The 26,074-nt window shown below is 33.1% G+C and overlaps 3 protein-coding genes across 11 annotated transcripts; 1 reads left to right on the top strand and 2 right to left on the bottom strand.

Annotated features, from left to right (window-relative positions):
• Positions 1–44: 44 nt before the first annotated feature.
• Positions 45–6,119, top strand: LOC103829588. Its single transcript, XM_033275350.1, has 2 exons — positions 45–4,082; positions 4,175–6,119. Exon 1 carries the CDS (start codon positions 1,631–1,633, stop codon positions 2,051–2,053), a length of 423 nt encoding a protein of 140 aa, XP_033131241.1. The 5' UTR covers positions 45–1,630; the 3' UTR covers positions 2,054–4,082; positions 4,175–6,119.
• A 1,325-nt stretch (positions 6,120–7,444) lies between these two features.
• LOC103829585 lies at positions 7,445–12,956 on the bottom strand. Of its 3 annotated transcripts, XM_009105259.3 has the most exons (12): positions 12,008–12,956; positions 11,748–11,819; positions 10,737–11,016; positions 10,254–10,338; positions 9,773–9,853; positions 9,573–9,698; positions 8,717–9,492; positions 8,528–8,627; positions 8,385–8,444; positions 8,199–8,285; positions 7,990–8,115; positions 7,445–7,881 (listed from the first exon to the last, which is right to left on the bottom strand). In XM_009105259.3, exons 3-12 carry the CDS (start codon positions 10,808–10,810, stop codon positions 7,576–7,578), a joined length of 1,821 nt encoding a protein of 606 aa, XP_009103507.1. In that variant the 5' UTR covers positions 10,811–11,016; positions 11,748–11,819; positions 12,008–12,956; the 3' UTR covers positions 7,445–7,575. The 3 variants fall into 3 exon arrangements, with proteins under 3 accessions (XP_009103507.1, XP_009103508.1, XP_033131232.1); XM_009105260.2 differs by lacking the exons at positions 11,748–11,819; positions 12,008–12,956 and adding an exon at positions 11,201–11,219; XM_033275341.1 differs by lacking the exons at positions 11,748–11,819; positions 12,008–12,956 and having other exon boundaries at positions 10,737–11,176.
• A 4,119-nt stretch (positions 12,957–17,075) lies between these two features.
• LOC103829584 (uracil phosphoribosyltransferase, chloroplastic) lies at positions 17,076–23,313 on the bottom strand. 7 transcript variants are annotated; one of them, XR_004449352.1, is made up of 7 exons: positions 22,793–23,232; positions 22,583–22,697; positions 22,421–22,469; positions 22,186–22,263; positions 21,967–22,025; positions 20,858–21,323; positions 17,076–20,634 (listed from the first exon to the last, which is right to left on the bottom strand). XR_004449352.1 is itself a non-coding variant. In XM_033275336.1 (7 exons), exons 3-7 carry the CDS (start codon positions 22,427–22,429, stop codon positions 21,305–21,307), a joined length of 228 nt encoding a protein of 75 aa, XP_033131227.1. In that variant the 5' UTR covers positions 22,430–22,469; positions 22,583–22,688; positions 22,793–23,313; the 3' UTR covers positions 20,745–21,304. The 7 variants fall into 7 exon arrangements, 2 of the variants coding, with proteins under 2 accessions (XP_033131227.1, XP_009103505.1); XR_625575.3 differs by lacking the exon at positions 17,076–20,634 and adding an exon at positions 21,647–21,699 and having other exon boundaries at positions 20,745–21,323; positions 22,793–23,234; XM_033275336.1 differs by lacking the exon at positions 17,076–20,634 and adding an exon at positions 21,647–21,699 and having other exon boundaries at positions 20,745–21,323; positions 21,967–22,035; positions 22,583–22,688; positions 22,793–23,313.
• Positions 23,314–26,074: the final 2,761 nt, after the last annotated feature.

Raw genomic sequence — 26,074 nt, 5'->3', positions numbered from 1 at the left:
TCAATAAAAAATCATATATGTATTTGTTGGGTTTTAAATAAGAGTTAATTGTTGACAAAAAGAGGTTAATTGGGACAAATATAATTCATATTCTTCAAAAAAAAAAACAAATATAATTCAAATTGGGACATAAGTAGAATTGTATTATTGTCCAGTTTGACCTCATGTAATAACTATTGTTGGCCTTACATACGAAAGCATGTCACACCACCGTGGGAGATTAGTATCCACTAGATCTGACGAACCACTCTTTTATAATACGTTAAATGGCTGGGTATTTGGACAAGTTCTCTAGGCATGTAAAAACAATCAAAAGATACATCCGCCAAAATATCAAAATTCCTAAACAAAAGATAGACACATTTTCTGATTTGATTTCGGTGGAGACGTGGGTGATTTCAGCCTCACACAAACATTGTGCGAGTAAGGTTGAGCTATTTTATATTCAGAAAGTAAATAGAGTGGTAGGGCAATCCGATATTTTACCTTTTGTTTTTTTTTTTATATTCGGAGGAGTTTCCTGACCTCTATTTTGTGGATCCAGACTAGCCACGTGACAGATTTAAGCCTTTGGCGACCGCTTTGGATCAGGCCACGTGTTGGTTTCTTCGGGCCAAAGAACCCATGTGAAAACCTCGGTGGCCAATGCGAATCGAACCCGAGACCGTACGTGCAACCACAAGCCGTATACCACCAGACTAACTCGTCCTATTCCTTTTGTTTTTGAACCATTATATAGCCAATGAATTGATTATAGTCGATACAGATCCATTTTAATTGATATATATATATATATATATATATATATATATATATATATATATATATATAAACAAAAAGCAAGAAGTCCACTTTAACCTAGAAAGAAAGACTCTTCAGCAAATCGTTCAAAGCAAAAGCCAAAAGCATTAAGTATACATACATAACACAAAACAAGATAAACAATTATATACAGCTTTTTGCATGCCGTCCAACATAAGAAAATAGCACTAGGCATTCGATAATTTTGGGAACGTTCTCATTAATGCCACATTCATGCAAAATAAAAAGCAGTGATTTGAAAAAAAAAGTAGTTAAAATATTTGAATACTCCTCAAGGTAGGTGACTCTTGTATCTACTAAAAGGGTCCAACAGAATCTAACGGGCCCAGAACACTGATGGGGTCCACTCTCACATGGTAGTCAGTCAGTCCCTAGTGTCTTAACGTGAGAGATCTAATCTTAACCCACCCACCGGAGACGCGAAACTTCCCCGGCTAACTCAATCTCGTCTGCTTTGCCGGTCATGCTGCTCCTTCCTCTCTCATCTTGGCCACGTTAATCTCTCCTTCTTTCCCGAAATACCCTCCACTCGAGGGTCCGTTCTGTAAAATCATTTGGCAAACAATAAATAAACCAAACCGTGAGCTGTCATGTTCCATTGTGATTACTACAAGACAAATCTGACGTGGACTCAGAGATTCTCGAGGCTAGTTGTCTTCTTCTTCCTCGCTATTCATATATAAAAACTCGTCCCAAGGTCGTCTCTTTCACAAATACAACATCGAACTATCCTATCTTCTCTTACAAAACCTCAAACTCAAGAGTCAACTCATAGAGTTGTTGTTTTTTCCAAAGACGTAAACAAAAAATGGGAGCGTGCGTTTCACGTGAATGTATGAGGGGGGATTCGGCGAAGCTGATACTGTTCGACGGGACTTTACAAGAGTTCTCAACTCCGGTCAAAGTCTGGCAGATCTTGCAGAAATACCCGTCGAGTTTTGTCTGCAACTCAGACGAATTGGACTTCGACGACGCCGTTTCAGCCGTCTCCGGCGACGAGGAGCTCCGATCGGGACAGCTTTACTTCGTTTTACCGCTGACGTGGCTCAATCATCCGCTAAGGGCGGAGGAAATGGCAGCGTTGGCTGTTAAAGCGAGCTCGGCGCTGACCAAGAGCGGCGGAGTCGGTTGGCTTGACGGCGACGGCGGTAACTCGAAAAACATCGTCGGAGTGAAGACAAACGTACGTGGCGGAAGACTTACGCGGAACTTAAGCACGATCGCCGAGTAGGGTCAAATTAGTCTTTTGAAAGACGTATAAAATTGTAATTAGAGACGTTTGACTTTTTTTCTTTTTATGGAGAAAAAATAAACAAATTTGCCATTAGATTTTGAGAAATCCCCTATATATTAATTGTGAATCATTTGAAAAGTTATAACCTCAAGTTTGTAATAATTAAAAATAGCCCCTTCCTACGTGTCCTTTTGTTGTGCTCTTAATTGTCTTACGTGGCAGTATAATAGAGCTCATTATGTTGAGATTAGTATAAAATTAAACATCCTAGCAAAATGTTATATAATTGTTACACCGTCAAATACAATTGTCACATTCCCCTATCGTCATTACTCATATACTCCTTACACAATGATTCGCTATATCTACATAAGTAAACTTTTGATTATGTATTTAATTCTAAATTTTATTATTAACATAATGGTTGGGCGTATTGAATTCGGAATGGGCTGACCGAATATGTAAAGGTACTATTTATTACGTATATGCTTTTCGTGCAAGGCATGAGTAGAGTAGAATGTCGTGTTTTGGGAGACTTCGTTGTAACTTTTCCTATATATACTTTTATAGTTTGGTACGAAGAATAAAAGTTGACAAATATTTTCTTTAAATCTATTCTAGGATGTCATCTAAAATCGCATGGCCAAACCATGAGAAGGTCATAAAATATAGAAAATATAATTATAGGGGATTTGCATTCAACTTACCGTTTATATAATTTTAGAAATTCATATGTAAGATGCTTACTTAAAAACCTTTTTAATTTACAGATTGCTAAAGGGATATGGCGCCAGCTTATGTTTTCAAAGGAAGAAAAAATAAGAGAAGACGAGTATGTGAATGTACTTGAACATCAACAGAAACAAAAGTTCTTGGAATGGATGAAGAATCAATCAGAACTTGCTGGAAATGTAGCGTGCTCTTCTATATGTTGTTTTGTTTGGCATACTATGTCTAAAACGTGGAAACCAAAATATGATAACAAAGACGAGTGTTCTCTGTTGATCCAATTTATTTAAAGAAAATTTGTTCAACTTTTATTTTGTTTATTAATTTTACTATCCAGTTTTCGAAAGAAACCAAAATACGCTTCTTTCGACGACAGAGTCAATGATGAAATGTGATTGTGATTGTCTATATCATACTAATTTGTTTTAAACTGTTGATGGATTGCCAAGTATTTGATGATAAGGTCATACATAAAGACAATAGAAACACCGTTAATTCTTATGATAACTCAATTTAACCGGTATGCCAAAGTTTAAATATCTTAGAAACACTGTGGAAAGAAAACACTGAACCATGGAATTTATTTTCTATAGGGGATTTGTATTGCGAAATTAAAACAAAACACTATAATATTGTCACATGTATCGTGGTTATTCGATAACATATGGTTTGTTATACTTACTTTGTAAGTATATGTCGTGGCATACATTAAACTTAGTATACAATATTTAAATATAATATAACTTTGACTTTGGCAACAAGTTTTAAATCAGTAATGGTATTGCCAAAAATAAAGAAGTATCTTTTAATGATCGATTGGCCATCACGTTTATCCTATATTTTTGAGACTTAGTTTAGGAACGAAATTTGCAATCATTAATGCTATAAAACCATATAAAGGAAATAATAATATTTAACTTTACGTACCCATTAAATATTTGTGTGGCCATCACGTTTGCTTCGACACCAAGGTTTCATCGATGTTAATGTGATATATGAGATAAGGAAAACAAAATATGTAGTTTCCTGTGACTCTTTGATGGTAATTATTATGGCTCCCAAACCTAGACACGACATATATAAACATTGCTCCCACTCATTGAATCCCACATCAACTTGCAAACAAGCAAAAGAGCCAAAAAAAATCCGTTGCTTAGAAACCATGTCGATCAATCCAGTCGCTGATGTTAAGCCTTTCAAAACTATGTGGAAGATCAAGGTCAAAGTCATCCGGTTGTGGAAACAATACTCAGCTGCTGGAGGTGAAACTATTGAAATGGTTCTTTGCGATGTTAAGGTACGAGATTCTTTGGACGCCTGTAAAGTACATTACTTTATGCCTTTATTTTCGTTTCTGAAAGTCTTTTGTCTATTCTGCTATTTACCTAGGGTGCTAAGATTCATGCATCGGTGAAAAGGGACTTGGTTGCTAAATCCTGGGTGAGTTCAAGTGTTACTTTAATCCATTGTTTATGACACAATACATTTACTATTTTCCTAAGATGATATGACTCTTAACATTACAGGTATAAACATCTAAACTGTGTTGCATATGGAAGGAACGCTGTTGAGATTGATGCTTACTGGAATTATACAAGAGCAAATGTTGTTTTGTGTGTCTTGAGTTTTTGGCAAATCGAAAGGCTCCAAGGTATAAATTTTGTTTTAAACCTGTTAAATTTATACTTAATTTATACGCTGTAAAATTGGTTCTTAAATTATACGTGTTTACCAAAATATTTTTTTTTGTTTCATTAGGTCGATTCACATTCATCACGAACATTGAAGGATGTTCGAGGATTGAATTCGAACCCAATATTCCGGAGATTATAGCTTTTCGTCAGCTGTAAGAGCATTAATATCTTTACAAAACACGATTTTGTTCATATCATTAAAGATCTCTACTGTTTGTTAAAAAAAATTGTCCTTTTTTTAACAGGATTCCACCAAATGCTTATTGATGTCTTGCAACAAGCATTCGAAGGGATAATGAGGAGGACGTTTGGTGTTACATTTTATCGTTTTCAGTTTTTTATCTTTCAGTTTTTGATTTTGCTTTATAATGTTCCTGGGTTTTATAACATAAGATAAATTTATTTTGATCTCTATTTTTACAATGCTAAATGATAGTTAATTTTTCACAAGTGCGTTCTTTACTGGGTCGTATAATTAATTATCTCACTATTGTGTCAATACAGTTGATGCTAACCTTATTAGTAGACGTCCTATTGTCTGAAACAACACCCTTGGTTCCCACCTCTTCAATCTTTCTCTGCAATGTGAAACTCTTATTCAATATAAACTAAAATATATCGTCAACTCAAATACATTTAAGGATAATTCACAAAGTTTTGCTTTGCTTGATTGTTTAAGTATACTCATATCAAGCAAAGAATTTTTAATACTAATCATAAAAATTCTATTTCAATCAAGCAAACAATCATTAAATTTTAACATTTTTATCAAGCATTTGAATTCAAATAGATATTCCTAAATAGAATTTAGATTTGTTGAAATCAAATAGGTAAACGATGGATTTAGGTTTTCTGTGAAAGCTATGTCAGATTTCAACCTATATTCGAGACCCGATTGAAAAATAAATACCGAAACAAATGAAACTCCCTGCAATTGATAATTGATTTTACAGATCTCAAAATATTATCAAATTGACTAACCTTATAGCTTCTCATTTTCTGAATCGATTGTTTACTCTGTGGAAGACCAGTAACCTTCGATTGCTGTTATTGATTAGGTTTGGAACGGGAATACGTATTGCACAGAGAGATAAATCAGAAGATCGCTTTGGAATCGTCTGTGACGGTGATAAACGAAACAGTCGATTCGGGAACGGCAAATATGGGAAAAATTAAAAAAATTTGGGAAACAATATATCTGCAATTTGTGTTAAGACAATGACTTGCTTTTCCCCTCAAATATTGGACAATCATAATTAAGGAACAAATATAATCGGGCCTTTCAATTTATTTGTTTATTATTATGGCCCATTATAATTATTCAACTCATCTATTATGTTATATATGTTACGACAATATAATTTATATAAATGTTGTGAGAAATATTTTTTTTAATTCCAAGTTCTATTAAGTTGTGTTAAAGTCTTTACAATAATCAAATATAAATCTTTTAATAAGATTAGTTACCAAAAAAATGGTATGCTATTTTATTTGTCTTACTAAAAATATATCACATACTCGGTAATAAACAAAAATATTTATAGAAAGATCATTGACTGTAAATACAATTTAATCTTCCAATATCTATAAATACTTATATAACGAAAAAACAAAAATCCTATATCTCTTAATAAAAACCCCACCACATATTAGTAATATTCATCTTATAACCTAATTTTTTAAAATTTTTAAAAAAATCTCACCCCGCGCAAGGCGCGGGTCTAATCCTAGTGGTATATTAAATCCAGTGTGATGTGATTCCAATCTTCAAACAATGCAGTGCAATGTTCCCGTAGGTTTAATTATTTTTCTCACACGTAAATGTCTGTCTTAATAAATCTCAAAAAGTTATTTATAACCAGCAAATCAGCTTGTGATTATAGCTAGATTCTGGTCCAATGTACTCGACCAAACCAAGCACAGTTGAATCTAAAATAATTTTGAAAACTAAGGCGCTTTGCATTAAGATAAGGAAGGATTTAACGTTTTGATAGATATGTTCTGATGGAAGTTGTGGTCCATTTTACTTCCCTTTCGTGCTGCATTTATGACTGGACTATACGCTATTGAACATTGAACATTGAAATTTTCAATTTCTTTGTTGAGACTTGTATGCAAAGAGAAAGAGTTAGTTCGGTGGTTTGGATATACAAGTGACTTGATCATGAAAGCATAGCTACCAGTATGTGAAGTAATTTCAAAAGTCTTAAGTATCAGATTTTTTGTTTCGGTTATACATAGAACGAGCAACATTTTACTAAAGTTTACTAGTATGAGTTTGACTAAACTGGAATATGTGAGGCGAAGAAGGCAGGATCCATTGGCCCTAATCAGCATTAATGGGCCTTTAAAACAAACAAATGAAATTAAATAAGGCGTTGAAGCTTTTTTTTTTAACGCTGATTTATTACGATCTTACAATTATGATATAGGAAAGATTACATAGACGATTCGACAACCGACAATACTACCTACCTTATGAAGACCTACGCCTAACTGCATCACCTGAGCCGTCCTATGAAGATCCACGCCTGGCCAGATTTACTTGCACCATGTTGAAGATCTCTTGCAAGCCTTTTCCTCTGGAGTCTGCATAATTGTTTAATAAACCGCTTTCTCCGGGACTTGAAACCTGGATTTCCTGTAATCTGCAATAAATTGCATAGTCTGGGATTCGAACCCCAGACCTGGGTGTAGAAGCCTTTAAACCTTAACCAATAGGCTACGGTGCTTCCACAAGCTTATTGAAGCTTAGGATTCGAATATCAACAAAGAATTTAGGGGGCCGTAAACCACACGTGCGGGGTCTATAAACAAGTCGTGTGGTGAGGCTCAAAGGAGCTTGGCAGTGCTCATGTGCCAAAGCCATATTAGAAGAAAAACATGTACTTACAAGAAAATTAACTGGCTATGATAACAACAATACTAATGAGTTTCCTATCCTTTCCTTCGTGCTAAGTAACTGTGAAGAAACAAGAAGATCCAATCATCCAGACGAAACAGAACATTATTATGATTAAAAGATGGGGACAATCATAGACAACGATCTTTTTTATATACACACTGACACACATTTATATGAATGAATAATTTGTTTCATTTGGCAGCTTCTCTAAAAATAAGATATCTGAATGTAAAGCTGTGAGGGATCCAGTCAATGGCCTTGCGTGATTTACCACTACCAGATTGACACCTCTTAAAACATTTTCTCGAAGATTCCGGTATACTCCGGTTAACCATCTCCCTCAAACCCGCCGAACATAAACCGGACTCTTTCGCAAACGTCTCCACAAGCTTTGGCAGTTGAACTTTCTGATTGCGTAAGCTTAGGTTCATTCTTATGTAGTCTTCTTTCGACGTTTCTAGCTCTTGCTGGATCTTCTTTGGTGTATATACACGAACCTGTTTCAAAACAAAAACAACAACCAAGAAGCATAGGCTTCAGCTCTTTTAATTGGCGTTTGATTAATTAAGTGTTTCAGTGATTCTCTTAAAGTGATAAAGAAATACCGGGGGATCGGAGTGGCTGCCTGAAGCAAGTGCAAAATGTAGGAGAGGTTCTGGATGATCGATTGCGAAAGCTAATCTTTCATCTCCTGCTTTGAACTTCTTTGAAGCAAATAGCAATCTAATCCACTAAAAGAGAATGAAAAGAAAACGCCTTTTAAATACTCTAGGTTTGTGCTTTGAAGCTAACATTTAAACTCTCTCAAACTTACCTGTCCAGGATGAGACATTTTGCAACCAAGAATTGAGCTTTGTATTGCTTCCGCGCTAACCGTGTGTCCACCAACGTTATATGCAGCCTTTTGAAAATGCGAAAAAAACACCACAAATTACAAGACAGAGGGAAAGGAAAGGATGGTTCATGAATGCGTCTTTCTCTGTGCAAGAGATGTTGTTACCTTGAGTAGCAGAAGCACTCTCTTCACATTGTTCTGTGGAATCCCATATGCTAAATAGGCCTATACAGAGATTGATAAAAATTGCCATAAAGAGTCTTAAGAGACAAAACTGACACTTGATTATTTGAAGAAAAGGAGTTTACATGCATCACAAGTGCATTGTGCACATTTATCCAGAACGCCAGCTTCTCCTCATGCTTCAACTTACTTGGATCGACTTCCTCTAACCTACTGATAAGCGACCTGCGAGAGTTTAAACATGCCAAGATGCTAAAAATTCACATACAAATATACAATCAAATTCTACCCTCATCAATCTCAAAGCGACTCACTTGAAGTTTTGAAGAAGATCTTCGACCTCATTGGCCTTTTTGGCGTCTCTGTAAATGCAAAGCACTTCAACCATGTTGCTGTAAGGTCCACTGAAGTCTTCCTTTTCTCCTTGTGCATGGAAAGAGTTGTCTAAACGCACATCGAACGAGGAGGAGTTGTTTCCCAATCCAGGGCTCGATGTATCGTATTGGTCAGAGGGCGAGAATGCACTCCTTGATGATAAAGACGAGTTTGGCGATGAAAGTCCTTCATGTAGTAGTACAGAAGGTGCTGGCTCTGCGAGCTTGCAGTATATCTCTGACATACACTTGACCATCCCTTCAGACAACTTGTTGGGCGTCTCTGGAACATGATCTGAGATTCGAGTGCCGAGATGTTCAGCTAGACTGATTAGATTCTCTCCCTTCTGCGCATACAGCGGCTGGGAGTGGCAAGAGCGGGTGGTGGCTTTACTCCAAGAATCTTCTAGAGAAGCTTTTCTACTCTCGAATGATGAACGCTGCGAGTGGCTACGGTGAAAACTGGATTCCATTTCGGTTTCCTTTGGTCGATTTTGATCATCATCATCAAGCAGGGGATCATGTTCTTCAGAAAAGCCTAAACGCCTTCTAGGGGTTGTCACAGGAGGAGGCTTTGGCTTCTCCTTCTCTGAATTTGGGGATGCAGAAGAGATTTGCTGGTCAAAGGCTTTTCGATATAATGAAAGAAGATACTGTTCCAAATGTATAACTTCCATCTCCAGAACCGCAATGTCTTTGATCAAATCAATAGCTTGCTGAAGAAGAAAGGAATAACGTATCTTTAGACTTGCACAGAGCTCGTTTCCAAAAAGATAGATACAATTAAGTGACTGACCTTGGGCATAGGAATGTCGTTTGATTCCGACAACATATACGAAGAAGCTGTTGGATAACCTAATGCCTTTTCAAATGCACAACGAACCTTAAACTGATCTTGTAGTCTTGTCTCGAGCTGGTCAATCTGTGATTCCAACCAACCACAGGAATAAGGACATGATTATTACCAAGTAAAAACAAAGCGTACAACACATTTACCTCTTGCTTCAATGAAGTTTCGGTGATTGAGTGATACTGATTAGGCTTGTCTTTGGCTGATTCATTTGAACGACCCATGTCCTAATAAACCAAGTCAGACAAATTCCACAAAACGATAACCTGTCTCAGAATAGGTTTTATAAAGAAACAGCTTGGGAACTCTCTAATTTAGAGAGTTTAATTTCTAACAACTTAATACCAGAAAGGGAATTCGTTTTTTTTTTAAAGTACAAGACAAGTAAGAAGGATACAAAGAAGAATAGCGAAGCATTTGTGTAAAGGCAGGCTTTCACAAAAAAGACGCAAAAAGGAAAAAAAAAGCAGCTTGGGGTAGAAAGAGAGAGAGAAAAAGATGCTTATTAGTCAAAAGAAACATAAAGATAAATCCAACAAGGCAAGAATCATGTCTCAGCGTCTTAGGCTGTTCTTTAACAAATACCAATACACTTTAAAAGAATGGAAAGAAAGTGATTGTACTCACCAGCTTGATGCGTTGAGAGGCTTCAAAAGAAGTATTCGAAGAAGGTTGATCTCCCTCAGCTCTTTTCTTTTCTGGAAAGCTGGCACTGTGCATAAAGATTCTCAAGAGATTTTATTTAACCTTTTGGAAACAGGTTGCATGAATAAAAACCCATCCTAAAATACAGAGTTGCTATTTTTACCACCACATACACATTTAACAAGAATGTCTTTTAAATCCATTAAGTATCAGAATAAAGTTTTCATTAATTCTTCATCCATTACACTAGCAAATTTAAAAGTTTTAACAGACGCATTATCTTGTTCAGGGCAGCAATAAAAACTTTAATTTATCTGAATGATCCATAAATCTCAGATTTTCAGTTTATTGTGTGACCCATCGCAGCAGCAAGGGATTCAATTAACAGACAAATAGAGGGACACGTTTAGAGCAATCTACAAAGTAGTAGTTGTTAAATAACGAACAATAGAGTGGACAGCTTACCTTTTTGAACGCTTGTGGCTTTGAACCATCCTCAAATCCAACATTCTACTACCTCCACCAACTCCAAATCCCATTTGTTTTTTTTTTAAATTACCACAAAGTAGCTTTCTCCTTATCAGTTCCCAGAAGATGGAGAAACCAAAAGAGTTACAGGAAATGCTTCAAGAGATCGAAGCAGTAACCGCATGGCCTTATTAAAAAACTCCAGCTTTAACTTTTAAGCGGAGATAGCCTGAAAAGGTGGGGACTTTTGTGGAAAAGCTAAGTGAATCTTCTTCACCTGTAAGACACCAACGGATACTATAAAACAAGCGAAACTTCTATATCCTTTAGCGATAAAGGAGGGAGCTTTTAAACATTAAAAGGGACAAAATAAGCGTGGGTTGGTTTCAACTGAAGAAGAAAAGTTGGGTATGGCTCATGTTTCAGGGAAATGATGGTGAGAAAAGAGAGAGTCGACTCACGTGTCAAAAAAGACAGTTACCACTCTCCAGTGTGTACAAGACCCAACCAAATCGGAAAAAAAAAAGAGGGAGCTAGAGATCTACATAGATAGTTAAAAATAGACAAAGTGACAAAAGTGTTTTGCCTTCAAAAGTAAAGTAAAGTTACTGTGGGGATTATTAAGGTAACCAAACTAAATAAACATTATTATATACAATGTACATGTGTATTAAAGTAATACCCAACTTTTGATATGTGTATTTTGATATTTGCCCTATAGACTAGCTGATGGTAATATTCAATATCCATGAGTTTTTAACCACTAAAGACTAACATAATAATGAAAAAGGAATATTAGTTTAACCAATGTGTGGGTTTTTCTTCTTATATTTCTTGGGCTAGTTGGGCAAACAAGTCTGAGTTGTTGACCTTCCCCTCTCTATCTCCTCCACAGTTCCTTCTTGAATCACATGGCCCCATTGGCATGCAATTTACATTCTTTATCTTACTTAACTTTATATCTTAATATTCTAATTAATAATATGAATAGAGTCCAAGAAAAGTTACCAAATGGAAGCAGCGGCTATAACATAGTAGGAGATGGGTTCAGTCAGACATTTCAACGAACACTTAATCTGCCTGCAGAAAAATAAAAACAATATCGCTTTACTGAAAAGCCAAAGGACATGGTCGAATGCATCCAAAATATCATAAGAGGATTATAGTGGGTGGGGGCAGTGCAGCAGCAAGGGCATAAAAATTCCAAATATAAGTGTCTCAACAGAGTAAAAGAAAGAAGGAAGAAGACAGAAGTGAAAAAAACTGACCTCAAAAGAAATGAAAGTAAAAGGGGGCTAAAGTGAACATTCACACGTTGGAAGAGGATGATAGCTTTTGTGCTCTTGCTATTTGTCTCTCTCTCACTCTTAGTTTTTTTGGAGACAAGAGACGGGAAAAATTGACAAATGCGGATGTCCGGAAAATTTGTTTGTGTCTGAGAAGTCGGCTTCCTTGTGTCAAAGAATCACACTCTCACCCGAGAAAGAAAAAAAAAGTTTTTTTTCTTTTTTTGTTAAAAGAAAATTGGGAGGACGTGTGAAGGCATAAGTAAAGTTTGTCTTCCTGCTCTTCTTCTGACTTTAGATTGTCTTCACATTTTCAACTATATTTTTTTTTCATTTTTGAAAGAAAGCAAAAATAATAAATTACAACGTTGCGTATCCGATCCGATGTTTTGGTTTGCATATTAGATTAATTTATTTGCGATTTTGTAAGAGAGAGTAAGAATTCATTACGGTAACAAAAGAAAGAGTTTTTTTGGTAATGGTAAACTAACATTACCTTTTGTTTTGGGGCTTACTCGTCTCCTCGATTTCAGAATAACGTCGGACATCAGCTCACAAATTACGAGATATGCATGTTTTTTTGGTTTGTTTCGTCCTCTAAATCATTTTAATTTATTTTAGCAAGCAGAAAGAGAGTGTATTCAATTAATTGATACTGTGGGCTAGCTAAATATGAAGTATTGCTCTTAGCGGGCCTTTAATAATGCGCCTTATGGATCATGTATTAATCTAAACCCATTAAATTTTTTATGCAAACCCATTAATTTTTTATTATTCTGAAAATGATTGAATCTTATTATATACTTGTTTAATACGTTACAATAAATTTAGATAGCATTAACAAGTGATAACAAGAGTTATATACGTTCAAAAGTACCAGCAGATTTGAAGGTGGAGAAATAGATCAGTTCTGAAGATGACGTGTCTGTTCAGTCATCATTTTAAAGAAAACTGACAGAAGTAGAGATCATATTTTCAAGAACATATTAACTGTATTAGAAAATTATACTGAATAACCTAAGGATCAGTTTGATTACTATTTATCTGGCCATTGATCGGGATGGACCAACTAAACCAGTACACGTCTCTTTCTCTCCTCTTTACTTGTATCTTTCCAAACTAAACGACAAGCTGATCTTATCCTTGAAATTATTTTGTTTTTTGGGTTATAAATATGCGATGACATTGTATTCTTGTGTATACATTAAACGTGAGTCAACTCTCTGAACTTGCGATATACTATTTGTTTGTAATTGTATAGCATAAATAAGTCTTATTAAAGAAATTTTCTGAGAATGCGACTGTGCCGGCTCATATAAATTAACTAAAACTTTACGATAAACACAAAAATAAATTATCTCCCTCGTTGGACTCGTAAACATATTGCACATATTTTAAAATGCAACCCCATACCAAAAAAATCAGAACAGATAAATCACGTTTGTTAAATTTCAAAAGTATATCCAATCAACAAAAGATAGATACATGTTTTCTGAATCCCAAAAATGGAAATGATTTTCTGAATTCAGTTTGGTTATACTTGTACATGGATCATTATTTGACATTATTCCCAAGACAAAGTGAAGATAGCTTGAAATTACGATCAAAAGGAAAAAGAAAAGAGAGGGGAAAATATTTATGGTACACATATAAGGATCAGACATGAAAGCAAGAGAACAAGAGCCTCAGACATGTCTTGAGCGAGTGGCCAAGAGAGTCGCTCGTCTTTTTCATCGTCATGACCTTTTTCTTGTTCTTGAACCACTTCCTCTGTTTCTTGGCCGACAAGTGGTCTTCACCGTCGTAGCATTCGAACGTGTAGCTTCTGAGATATTTTTGTCTGTTGAATCTGTAGATCTCGGGGCTAATGTAATCTCCTGGTGACTGAAGAGGTACATCTTTTGCACCTTTATGGACTCTGACTGCGCTTTGAACATTTTTGATCATCATTTTCTTGTCTATAATCATAAAGAGAAGCTTTGTGCCTTTTTTATAGCGTGGCCTGCTGCTGAAAAAGAGAATGATTTATAATTTACAAAGTGTCCTTTTGATGATTGAATTAGTCATTAGTCACTACTCAGTACCGGTTAATACGACTTTTTGTAGTTGGTACTTGGTACAGCGCTAGACAATTGTTTTTGAAATTTCCTTTTCAAATATCCAAATAGTGTATACACCTGTAGGTAAATGTGGTTCCAATCAAGAGAGCCAGACGTCACTGCGTCGCCCGTCAAGATACACATTTAATATGGCCCGAGGCCCGTTTCAAATATATTGTGTTTCTTTATTCTGATCATTCGACTAAGGCCATTAGCTAAACATAAACGGTATGAAACATAAGTTTTGATCAGTGTTAAATCGTATCCGGACTGCAGTCAAACTGGTAAATCCGATGATCCGATATATAATCCGGTTTGAATTTTTGAAAAAAATATTATTTAAAAATCTGCAAAAAACCATTAAAACTCAGAATTCGGCTACCGGTTAAACTACTGATAGAACCAATAAATAAATTTTACTAATTTTATTAGATTATATTAATTATATGTTATTAGAATCTGTTTGTATATAATATATTAGTCTAAAGTCTTATTTTTATCTACTAATAAAAGATTATCATTTAAGTACTTGTATCCATTCATTTTTTTCGTGAATAATATATTAGATATTAGATTTTGACCAAATATATATATTAGATATATCACTCTATTACATTGATACAATTTGCTTACCAATTATTTCGGAAATTAAATCACTAACCATATCCGAATTTTACCAAATGACAATTAATTTTGACGTACCAAAATATCTCTCTAAATACAACATACATAATACAATATAGTATATACCTGAAATTATTTTATCCTTTGTTACGTCTCTTTACTTTCCAATTAACCTATCATCTTACGTGCCGTTACAAACAATACATAATCATCAAAAATTCTTATCGCTTGGACAAACTTTACCCTGATGGGAGGCCTCAACAATATACTTTTGGACCAATTACGAAAGCCCTCTCGTTTTTTCTTGGAAACTACAATGTTCTCCAAAACTGAAACATTTTGTTTGGCAGGTTTTATCGGGTATGTTGTCTGTTACAAAGAATTTTCGGGCTCAAGGTATTAAATGTGATACATAATGTCCACTCTGTGGATTCGAAGACAAATCGATAAACTATGTTCTCTTTGAGTGTCTAGTAGCACTTCAAATTTGGACTCTTTAAAATATACCATCTCATTCTGGAATTTTCCCAGCTCATCAGTTTTTACCAACATAGACTATTTATTTTGGAGAATACTGAAATAACCAGACTTGAGGTTCTTCCTCATGGATAATGTGGTATATTTGAAAAAATTGTAATGAAAAAATCTTTCGAAACAAAAACAAAAACAAAAACTCCACCAGACATTCTTCGAATGGTAAAAATTGAAGGAACATTGTGGTCGGAAGCATAAATTAAGGCCTCTCCAGTAGTGAGAGACATTTCTATAATACATGGGAGTTTAGACCTCAATAATATGAAATGGTGCTATATCAATGGTTTCTGGAAAGAAAATGATCTCTTTACAGGATAATGATGGTTTTGCAGGAAACAATGAGCAAGTGAATTTATGATGGGAGCCATGAATATCCGTAAAAGTCTATCACCTTTGCATGATGAATGTGAAGCACTGATTTGGGCGTTGGAGTGCATGAAGACCCTTTAGAATTCAGAAGTAATGTTTGCAATAGACTGTTCTCAACTGGTAAAGATGGTGTCTACACCAACAGAATGGTCGGCGTTCATTACACATATGAAAGAGTTCCTACAATATAAGCGTTTTGTTACCAACTTTGTCATCCGACATATCCCAAGGGCACAAAATACAAAGGCTCACAAGTTAGCACGCGGTGCTAGAAGTCTATCTTCAGCTATGGTTTAAGTTCCACCGTCTTGGGTAACAGGCTTGGATTCTTCTTAGTCTAGTATAGCCTTTTGTTGGAAAAAGGTATAATACTTCTAGACATGACTAATTCAGACCTTTTATTTATCAAGATTTTAATATAGGTGATTTAATTAATAACAAGTGCTAAAACTAATTGGTTTAACTAAGCCATTGTCCAATTTTTTGGTAAAGATAAATTGTCAAATAATTAGAGCAACTAAACCAATCGATTAATTATGAGTTTCCTATATCGTAATGAATAATATTGCAGTCTATTACATATGTAATTAATAGATTACAAGCATATGTTATTTATGACCCAGTATAATCCCTATATTGTTACTAAAATAATAATAGAAGAAACATATGGTCAATATTTATATTATGTGATTCTCTTTGTTTTTTCCCTATTAATGAATAATAAAATATAAAACTAATCAAATAAAAATCTAACAAAGCAATCTACCGGAATCATATAAAATTAAAAACCATTCCAAATTCAAGATTTGAAGCATGAATTGTTTAAATTATGATTTTGACACATATTTACTGGAACAAAATCATCCTAATATTTATATAACAAACAAATAATATTTACTAATTAAATTAAAAAATAAGTAACCGAACTACAAGTCACACATTCTAAATCGAACTCATTTTTAATCTAATAGAATGGTAAACACTTCTAACATAATTTTATAACAAATAATTCCGTGTATTAACACCGGTCAGAATTTAGTTCTAGTTAAAAGGTTAGATTTTCAGTTTTACTATTGTTTTCTTTTGTTGTCGAGTTTGTATCTCTTTCGCTATTTTTTTGATTAAAATGACTTAGAAAATGTTCTTGCTGAAGAATATCACAGAGGCCAAAGATGATGAAGTGATAAACCCCAGGAAATTTTTTTGGTAATCTTTTTTAAAATTATTGAATTTTCTGATTTTTATCATATATAATACCAAATAAGTTATTTATATGTGATTTTTAGATTTTTATGAAGATTTTACTATGCTACCCGAAGAAAATGAGTAAACAGTGGGAGAAATAACTAAAATTAGTTAATGTGATTTGATATTAGTTTATTTTCTTATTTACAATCTGTTACGGTTTGATGTTTTACTTTTGGTTTAATTTAGATTTAAAGTTTATTTTTATTATTCATATTTAAATACATATGAATTTTAAGTTTTGATATTCTTATTATGTCATAATTCTTAAATTGTTGCAAAAATGGTTAAATAGTCTAATTTGTAATTTGATATTTTATATGTCAAATAAAAATGAAAACAAAAAACTAAAGTTAAGTATTTTTGAATGTTTCAAAACACAAAATATCTCTTATGTTATTCAATAGCTAATATATTACCATACTAGTGGTGTGCCCGCGCTACGCGCGGGGTGATTATCTTTTGGTCTAATTTGTATTAGTTGATGTAGCCATATTTTGAACTATAGAATGTTGTATAAAAGTGTTAGTTGTTCTTGTTGTTTTTTATGAGAAAACAATGGTGAGAAATAAAAATATATATTAATGAGGACAAACCATTTATAATTATTTTTAAAAATTAAAATCAAAGCACAAAATATGACATAAATGATATTAGAATTAACTAGAGTTTTTCTCCGCGCTACGCGCGAAAAAGTGTATAGATATTTTAATTTACGATCATAGGTTCAATGTTTTTGTCTGGTGACTGAGAACATTGTATTTTTTTTCAAAATTATGGAAAAGTTGATGATTATTAAATTTGTGCAATTGTTAAAAAACAAAGAGAGTAGTTTAAATTATCATAATTTGTTTTTTGTAACAGAGTTATCATAAATATTGTAAGAAAGAGATTAAGTCTTTTGAAAAAAAGAAGCTGCAATCATTTTAAAAATCTATCGTATTGTTTTATTAATCATAACTCCTATGTTTTTAAGCATTTGAAAGAGAAAAAAATGGTAGGATAGGTGATTGAAACGTACTCATGTTTTGATAGTTCTTATGACCAACACCAAATAACCTTAACGTTTTACTGAGAAAATGATATACTAAATCATGTGTTTAAATGTGGTAGTTCAGTAAACAATGCGGCCATTAAAGCACTTCACAAGTATTATTCTAAATTTTATTTTATAATAATATAATACTAAAATAGAGTTGATTTTTACTCCAATATATTATTTTATTTTTTATGTAAAATGTCAATGATTTTGTAATCATTTTTGACACCTAAATAACTTATCAAATATTATTTTCTTTTGGATTTTTCTTAATCACATGAGTTAGGATCATGTATTATATTACCCACGTGAATACTCAATAATTTTGACGAATAATTGTGTTCAAAATCTAGCTCTTGTAACACATTGGAAAATATAGTTCTTGTAACTCTTGTTATCATACCTTGTGTCTTAAAAACCTCTTTCTACATAATTATTATCAAAATTAAATATTTAAATAATTAATTAATTTATATATAATCAAAAACAAAATTTTCTTAATAATATTTGTTTTTACAAAATAAGATAATTCTTATATATTGTGTTGTTATCTTAAAACATATTTTCAATTATAAAATTTAAAATAAGATATCAAACCATTTATAATAATTAAATGGTTAAAATCAGTTTTATCCTTGATGAAATTTATATATAATTAATTATATAATTAAAAAAATTATTGATACTATTATAATTTTTATTTTTACAATATTTTAAATTAGATAATTCTTATATGTATTGTGTTGCTATCTTAAAAAAATATTTTATTAATTATAAAAGTTAGAACATATAAACAATTTGTAAATAAATATTAATCAACTAACACATTTTGTATAAATATATTTTATAAAATATTTCTAATATGTGAATGCTTCATTTAAAATTTCGATATAATGCGAAATAAGTTTTCGCAATCGAGTTCTCACTTCACAAATTAGAGTGGTCAAAGTCGATGATACATTTAATAAACTTTTAATATAATTAATTATATATATAATCGAAAACGAATTTTCTTAATAATAAAAGATTAAAAAAAAGATAATTCTTTTTGGTGCAACTAAGAAATAAGATAATTCTTATATATTGTGTTGTTATCTTAAAACATATTTTTCAATGATAAAATTTAGAATAAGATATCAACTATTTATGGCGCGCGGATTACATATTTTAAATTTGTTTTATTTATATATAAAAATTTAGTAATATATTATTTCTAACTAAATTTGGAACAGTTTATTTGTTACCAATTTAAATTGAATATTGTGTAAATTTCCAAATTTTAATTTGGGTTTATTTTTTCAATTGTATCATAGAATTTATGTTCATGTAAAGCATATTTAAACTATATGTAAAACAACACAATTAACATAACAAATAAGATGAAAATAAACTGAGTTATTTTTATAATTATTTTAATGTAATCAATTTGTATTCTTTATTTTTCAAATTTTTATTTGATGCTTATAAAGTTTTACAAATTTATCAGTGGTAGTTGTATATACATTTTGGGTCATTTTAGTTAAAATATTGAAATTTGATCACACAAATAATACATGGGAAAAAATTATAATATAGTTTTGAATTTCTTATACTTATTTTTTGTTCTATTTGTATTTAACCCTCCGGGTTTGTTTCCAAAGTTTAATATGCTATCTAATGTTAACTTTATATTTAATGTTTCTCTATTTTATTTAGTAAAGAAAGAATTTTATTCTTAGAGATTTCTTCAATACAGAAATTTTTATTTCATAACCAGCTTTTAGTTATCAATTAAATACAAATAGATAGATGTTTTTGCTCAAAAGAGCTCGCAAGAAAATATTTTGGGACATAAAATACTTCGGACTCGGAGTTGCATTGACTTCTCTTTTTGGCTTCCATGTAATTGATTTGAAAATTAACCGTCATTGTACCAATGTTTTTGCCTCCTCTATTTTGTAGTATTGGTGAACGGCACGTTGATTTTGAAGTTTTTTCAAACCCCTCGTCATTCTAAAGGTTTAAAATAATTACATTTATGATAAATTAATGACCATATATGAACGTAGAAAGAAAATTGACCGATGAACTAAATCTAGTTTGTTTCAAAACAAAAGACTAAATCTAGTTAATTGCTATTTGATTATCGTAAGACTCATACTATTGTAGCCCAAATCAAAGATTGAAGACAAAGAATAGAGCCGAAAAGACCAACAAATTACTTAAGTGGTAAAGTATTTCAAGGTGCCGTGGGTTTTATATTTTGTTATTGAATGTGTTATATATTATTTGAATAAGACGAATATGGAGTTCTAATCGTTTTACAATACCAGATCAGTACCAGATTTTAGTTGTTTAACCAAATGTTAAGGTTTGTAGATACTAATGGCTACTAACTTTGGGTTTGTGTTACAATTATGAGCTATATTAAGGTTGTCCTACATTCTATAGAGTACGTTTTCCGCAAGAGTTTTCATTTTTTTTCTTTTGTGTGCAATTATTCTTTTAATAACTGAACTTCATATCTTTATTAACTGTCCTCCTTTGTGATCCATCTCCCTACGGATATCTTGATGAAGAACTTTCCCTACTGATATCTTGATGAAGACCTTGAACATAAGTGTAACAGTGTCTGATTGGTCCTCAAAACTAAGTTCAATGCACACTTATCAATCAAACCTCAAGCTCCAAATTCAATCTCCCTTTATCATATAGACCCACTGAAAAGAACGTAAAAACTTAACTAAATCACAAAAGGTCATAGTTTTATCTTCTGAAACGCAGAAGAAGATACTATAGTTTAATTTAAATCATCAAAAAACCTATGAGAAAGATGTTGTAAAATCCATTGATCAAAGCTGATTGTATTAAAAAAATTTGATCATTAGACAAAAGGTAAGATACAAAATCAGAACTTTTGATGGGAAAAATAAAGAATCATACCTACAACAGCTACGGATCCAAATATTGTACAGGTCACTGATGTCCTAGTTGTCAAGATTGGTATCAAATCTTTCAACAACGCTTTTTGAGTTTCTGATAAGTTACTCTCCCGCTCTTCTCATTGTCCACAATCTTCATTCTTGAAGGTTTCTTCATTGTCTCATTGACTGTTAAGGCCAAATGCTCTCGCTTAGCTGCAATCACTTCATCATCCTTCATATACAGAGCATCCGCAAGGGTCGTGGCAACTGCTACTTCTGACTTAGCCATTTTCTCGTCCTTCCCAAAGCTGGAAGACACAGCGGTTGCTCCTGCGACAGCTAACAGATGCATCCACACCAGCTACAAAGACATCAGCGTGAATCTGAGCCGTGTGTGCTCGAGACTCCTATTTCTTCTTCTCCAGTGAACTGTTGCTTGCTCGTCAAAATTGTTGCATAGAAAGTCCTACCTCTGGAAACCATTCCTGCAAACAGATAATGGTTAGAATCTTTTGTTTCACCAAAGAAACAGATAATGGTAAGTATTTCAATATAAAACATCTGTGTTACAATTAATTAAAATTTTAATGGACACTCATATTCAAACAACCAAAGCTTATTTACTCGTATAGGAGAATCAGTGATACTCAAAAGCCTTCAGTGAAACTCAACCGTATAATAATACAGAGAGAATGAGAAATTTGAACATATAAAGCAACTACGCCAAATACTTATACCTTATCAAGTGAGTTGGCTAAACTATGAGGAACGTATCTCAAAAATAGATTTCCTTTCAATACGAGATTACCTTTGACACATATAGATCTGTGTTGAGAAGCACTTGCTACTGAATGAACACAGCTACAATAAAATATACAATTACGTATATGAGCAGATTAAACAAAACAAACGTTCTAAACTAACAAACACCACTTTAATATGCTTTACGGCATTAGACACGCCTGCAAAACAGAACCAAAACTAATTCGCTCAATTAATTCAACCGAAGTAGCACCCACTGGAGTCATGATTTCTCCAACAACCATTGGCTTTATCACCATGACAGAGTGTAAAATCAAGAAAAATAAGCAAACATAATAAAAGAGAGATGTATCAAACAGGACGTACCAGCCACTCTCGAGATGCTTCGAACATCAATAGTCTCCCTATTTCAGCTATTGCATTCCCTGAAACAATCTCAAAAGAATTCAGCTTAAAAAGAAAGACAGATACCTTACTGTAGCAAACTGAAAACATGTTCCTAAATACTCGTATTTAAACTCAAGCGCACAACCTAACAGTGGTTGTATCTGCACAAACCCTGAAATCAAAATTATATATACTCACTGAAATAGCTGTAGGAGGTTGGTCGTTTCTCATGACAAAGATCCAGTGTTTGACCAATGGATGTGGTGGCGCCAAGACCTGAAAAATCCAAGAATGAATTCATCTCCTTTAACTCTCAATATAAAAGTTAATTGTGGCTAATTATAAGCTTCCAGTGGCATATTGACAGTAACTGAATTGGCGCTAAACTTTTAATTAGCAGTGTTTATAAAAAAACTTAATGAAAAAGAGGTACCTTTGACATCTACTTGAACAACTTTCTTTTAAAAGTTTGCAATCTGGGCCTGCAAGGATAGATAAACACCAACAATTTCCTTTTTAATTGTTTCTCCAACATGAGGTTTTAATTTTTGAATTATATGATGATATAAATTAGAAGTAAAATCAGTTGTCTTACCATAGGTATTGACCCTTACGGGAAGATCTCATGGGATTAGATTGGCTTCTGATTTGATCACGTCAGTTCATAATCATATGACTCGTTAAAGATTTGCAATCCGGGCCTGCATAAGCTGAAAAACACCATGAACCCATAGAATAATTAATCTATCGCTACCTATAAATCAGGAAAAGGGAACCATTTGTTTTTGAAAATCGCCAGAGGTACCTTAGCGTCAAGAAGAAGTAGACCGACCCCATAAGCTTGCCATTTCTTATCACATCCCGATTCCCGACCTTGCAAAATCTGAGAACACAAAGTTTCGACGGTAGTGTTACAGGGCCTGTTCGTGGGAGCTTAAGAGACTTTTTTTTTTGTCAAAGAGCATAAGAAGCTTTAAAATGTTTAATTTATAAAGACACAGGGATGGAGTAGCGGAAACGACAAAGATAGGAGAGGCAGAAGATATTCATCGTCTCAGCCTAAGGTTTGATGGTGGATTGAATGACAAAACGTGAACGACTAACGGAAGAAGATGAAAGGGCTCAGAAGGAGATCGTCGGTCTTGCGCGAGAGAGAAGAGATTAGGGTTCCAGAGTGTCGATGCGTCTCTACCCATCTCTCTAAATTAACGGGCCTTACGGGCCAACACTATAAAGAAAAAAAAATAGAGAAACCCATCAGCCCAATCCGACGTGGATTTAATTGCTGACGTGGACAGCTTCTCTGATGCTCATATAACCCTTTTAGTATAGGTTAGATATCCAATAAACCCTTTTTAACTTTTTAATTAAGTTAGCATCATAGATTACTTTCTTATATACCGGATAACTTTTTTTGTACAAATCCATTGATCAATGCAAGCAAAATAGAAATTATGGCCGAAAGTAAAAGAGCAAAGATTATTTCCATCCTTGTAATTTTGGAAGCATACAACGCATATATCATTTTCCTTCTCCGTAGTTGGAGGCCTATTACTACCCTCTAGATCAGTGATGATCAGATCAACGTCTAGTCTTGATGTTGCGTTTTGGTTATAGTCTTTGGTAACTTGAAGATCATTAACTAAAATATTTCTGACGTCTCTTACTTCATTCATCACGTATTCGATAGTTTCTTCAATGAGGAATGTTGAATCGAGGTAATGAATGTCATGATATGTTAATATGTATTCCATGCCCTCAGTTATTAAGTCATTAAAATTACCTTCGCTGTCGATGATAGATGGTAGCTGAAAATCAATGATGGATTATTGTGTGTTGGATCTATGGATGTAGTAGTGTTTACTTTGGGTTTTCACCTGAACAACTTGTTTGATGTGACAGCCGATGAGATATAAGTGGTTGGTTACTCATTCTTGGAGTATTTGTGAGAGCATAAGGTATTGTAGAAACGTATTATATAGGGTGAGGTTAAAAAGATGAATTAATTGTCTTCTTATAACTTTGGTTTTAATAATCATTTATTCATGGGTGTTAAATTTTTTGGAGTTATTTTTTTTGTATTGAATTGCCTTTTTTAACGTTTTACATGTTCTTTTTTATCAAGACTATGTATTATTTTCATATTGTGTTTATTTTGAAGAGACTTTCATAGTATTAGTTGTTATGTAGCGTTCGGGTTTAGTAATAATATAACTTTAATTTGAAATTGTTAAACAATATATGGTTTAGCTAACCCAAGATATTTGTGCTCTTTATTATAAAGTTTCTATAGGGAGTGTTGTTTTATAACTTAAATGAGTCATAGCTAAGCTTTGGATGAATTTTATATAACTCATGGTTGTAGTGGAATATTTTTGTTTTGTTTTTGCAGAGGATGGGTGATAGATATATATACTGTTCTGTCATTTTTTGAGTTGCGTTATCTGTAAATATGAGATATTATTTTTTCTTATGTGACTGCGAGAAAAATTAAAGGGAATTGTTTGAATGTAATTTATAAGGTATTTTAGGACCTTAACTTATGTTTTGGTACTTTTCAATACACGATTATGAATATATTTTATTTTACTGGTGCTTTTATATCTGTGATATGTACTTTTTCATATATGTTTTGCTAATTTTTCAAGACAGTTAAAGCAATATGGATTTATTTGGGCAAATCAAAATTACCTCTTTTTGGTTTTTTCTTTTCATTTATTTTTTAAAATCAAAATATAGAAAGCTTAGAGTCTAAACTCTTTGAAGCAAAGAAATAGATAAACTGGTGGAATTGATCTCTTTTCTAAAAAGAGATAATAACCCACTTATTAACTTAAAATCTCAATAGCGCAAATCTTCATCGCTCCAAAACACCTATTTATAACTCGACCTTGGATATGTTACAAACACCGATTGTTAATGAGAATAAATGAGGCGGAGTGGAAGAGAGGTGGGGTAAAACTTAATGATTGAATTAAAGTTTCATTTTAATAAATATGAAAGACGTTACAGGAATACGTGATTGGGGACGATAGATGGCGATGGCTTTCAGATGACGACGATATAGCTAACCTTAAAAAAGAAACGGGCCGCTCGATAAATAAACAGAAAACCCAAAGAGAAAAGAAAGAGAAAATCGTGTGTTTAAAGCAAAAGAGTAAAGAAGAAGTTGTCTCTGCTTGACACGTGGCACGATATGGAGATAGGAGAGGTGAGGTGGCAGCATGTGGAGCCTTTCTCTTCTACTTTATTTTTTGAGTTGCGTTATCTGTAAATATGAGATATTATTTTTTCTTATGTGACTGCGAGAAAAATTAAAGGGAATTGTTTGAATGTAATTTATAAGGTATTTTAGGACCTTAACTTATGTTTTGGTACTTTTCAATACACGATTATGAATATATTTTATTTTACTGGTGCTTTTATATCTGTGATATGTACTTTTTCATATATGTTTTGCTAATTTTTCAAGACAGTTAAAGCAATATGGATTTATTTGGGCAAATCAAAATTACCTCTTTTGGTTTTTTCTTTTCATTTATTTTTTAAAATCAAAATATAGAAAGCTTAGATTCTAAACTCTTTGAAGCAAAGAAATAGATAAACTGGTGGAATTGATCTCTTTTCTAAAAAGAGATAATAACCCACTTATTAACTTAAAATCTCAATAGCGCAAATCTTCATCGCTCCAAAACACCTATTTATAACTCGACCTTGGATATGTTACAAACACCGATTGTTAATGAGAATAAATGAGGCGGAGTGGAAGAGAGGTGGGGTAAAACTTAATGATTGAATTAAAGTTTCATTTTAATAAATATGAAAGACGTTACAGGAATACGTGATTGGGGACGATAGATGGCGATGGCTTTCAGATGACGACGATATAGCTAACCTTAAAAAAGAAACGGGCCGCTCGATAAATAAACAGAAAACCCAAAGAGAAAAGAAAGAGAAAATCGTATGTTTGAAGCAAAAGAGTAAAGAAGAAGTTGTCTCTGCTCGACACGTGGCACGATATGGAGATAGGAGAGGTGAGGTGGCAGCATGTAGAGCCTTTCTCTTCTACTTTATTAATATAGATACA

Source organism: Brassica rapa, chromosome A07 (genome assembly GCF_000309985.2).
Source record: "Brassica rapa cultivar Chiifu-401-42 chromosome A07, CAAS_Brap_v3.01, whole genome shotgun sequence".
Taxonomy (NCBI): domain Eukaryota; kingdom Viridiplantae; phylum Streptophyta; class Magnoliopsida; order Brassicales; family Brassicaceae; genus Brassica; species Brassica rapa.
The sequence above is the reverse complement of the archived record's forward strand: the minus strand, read 5'-3'. Positions and strand labels throughout refer to the sequence as shown.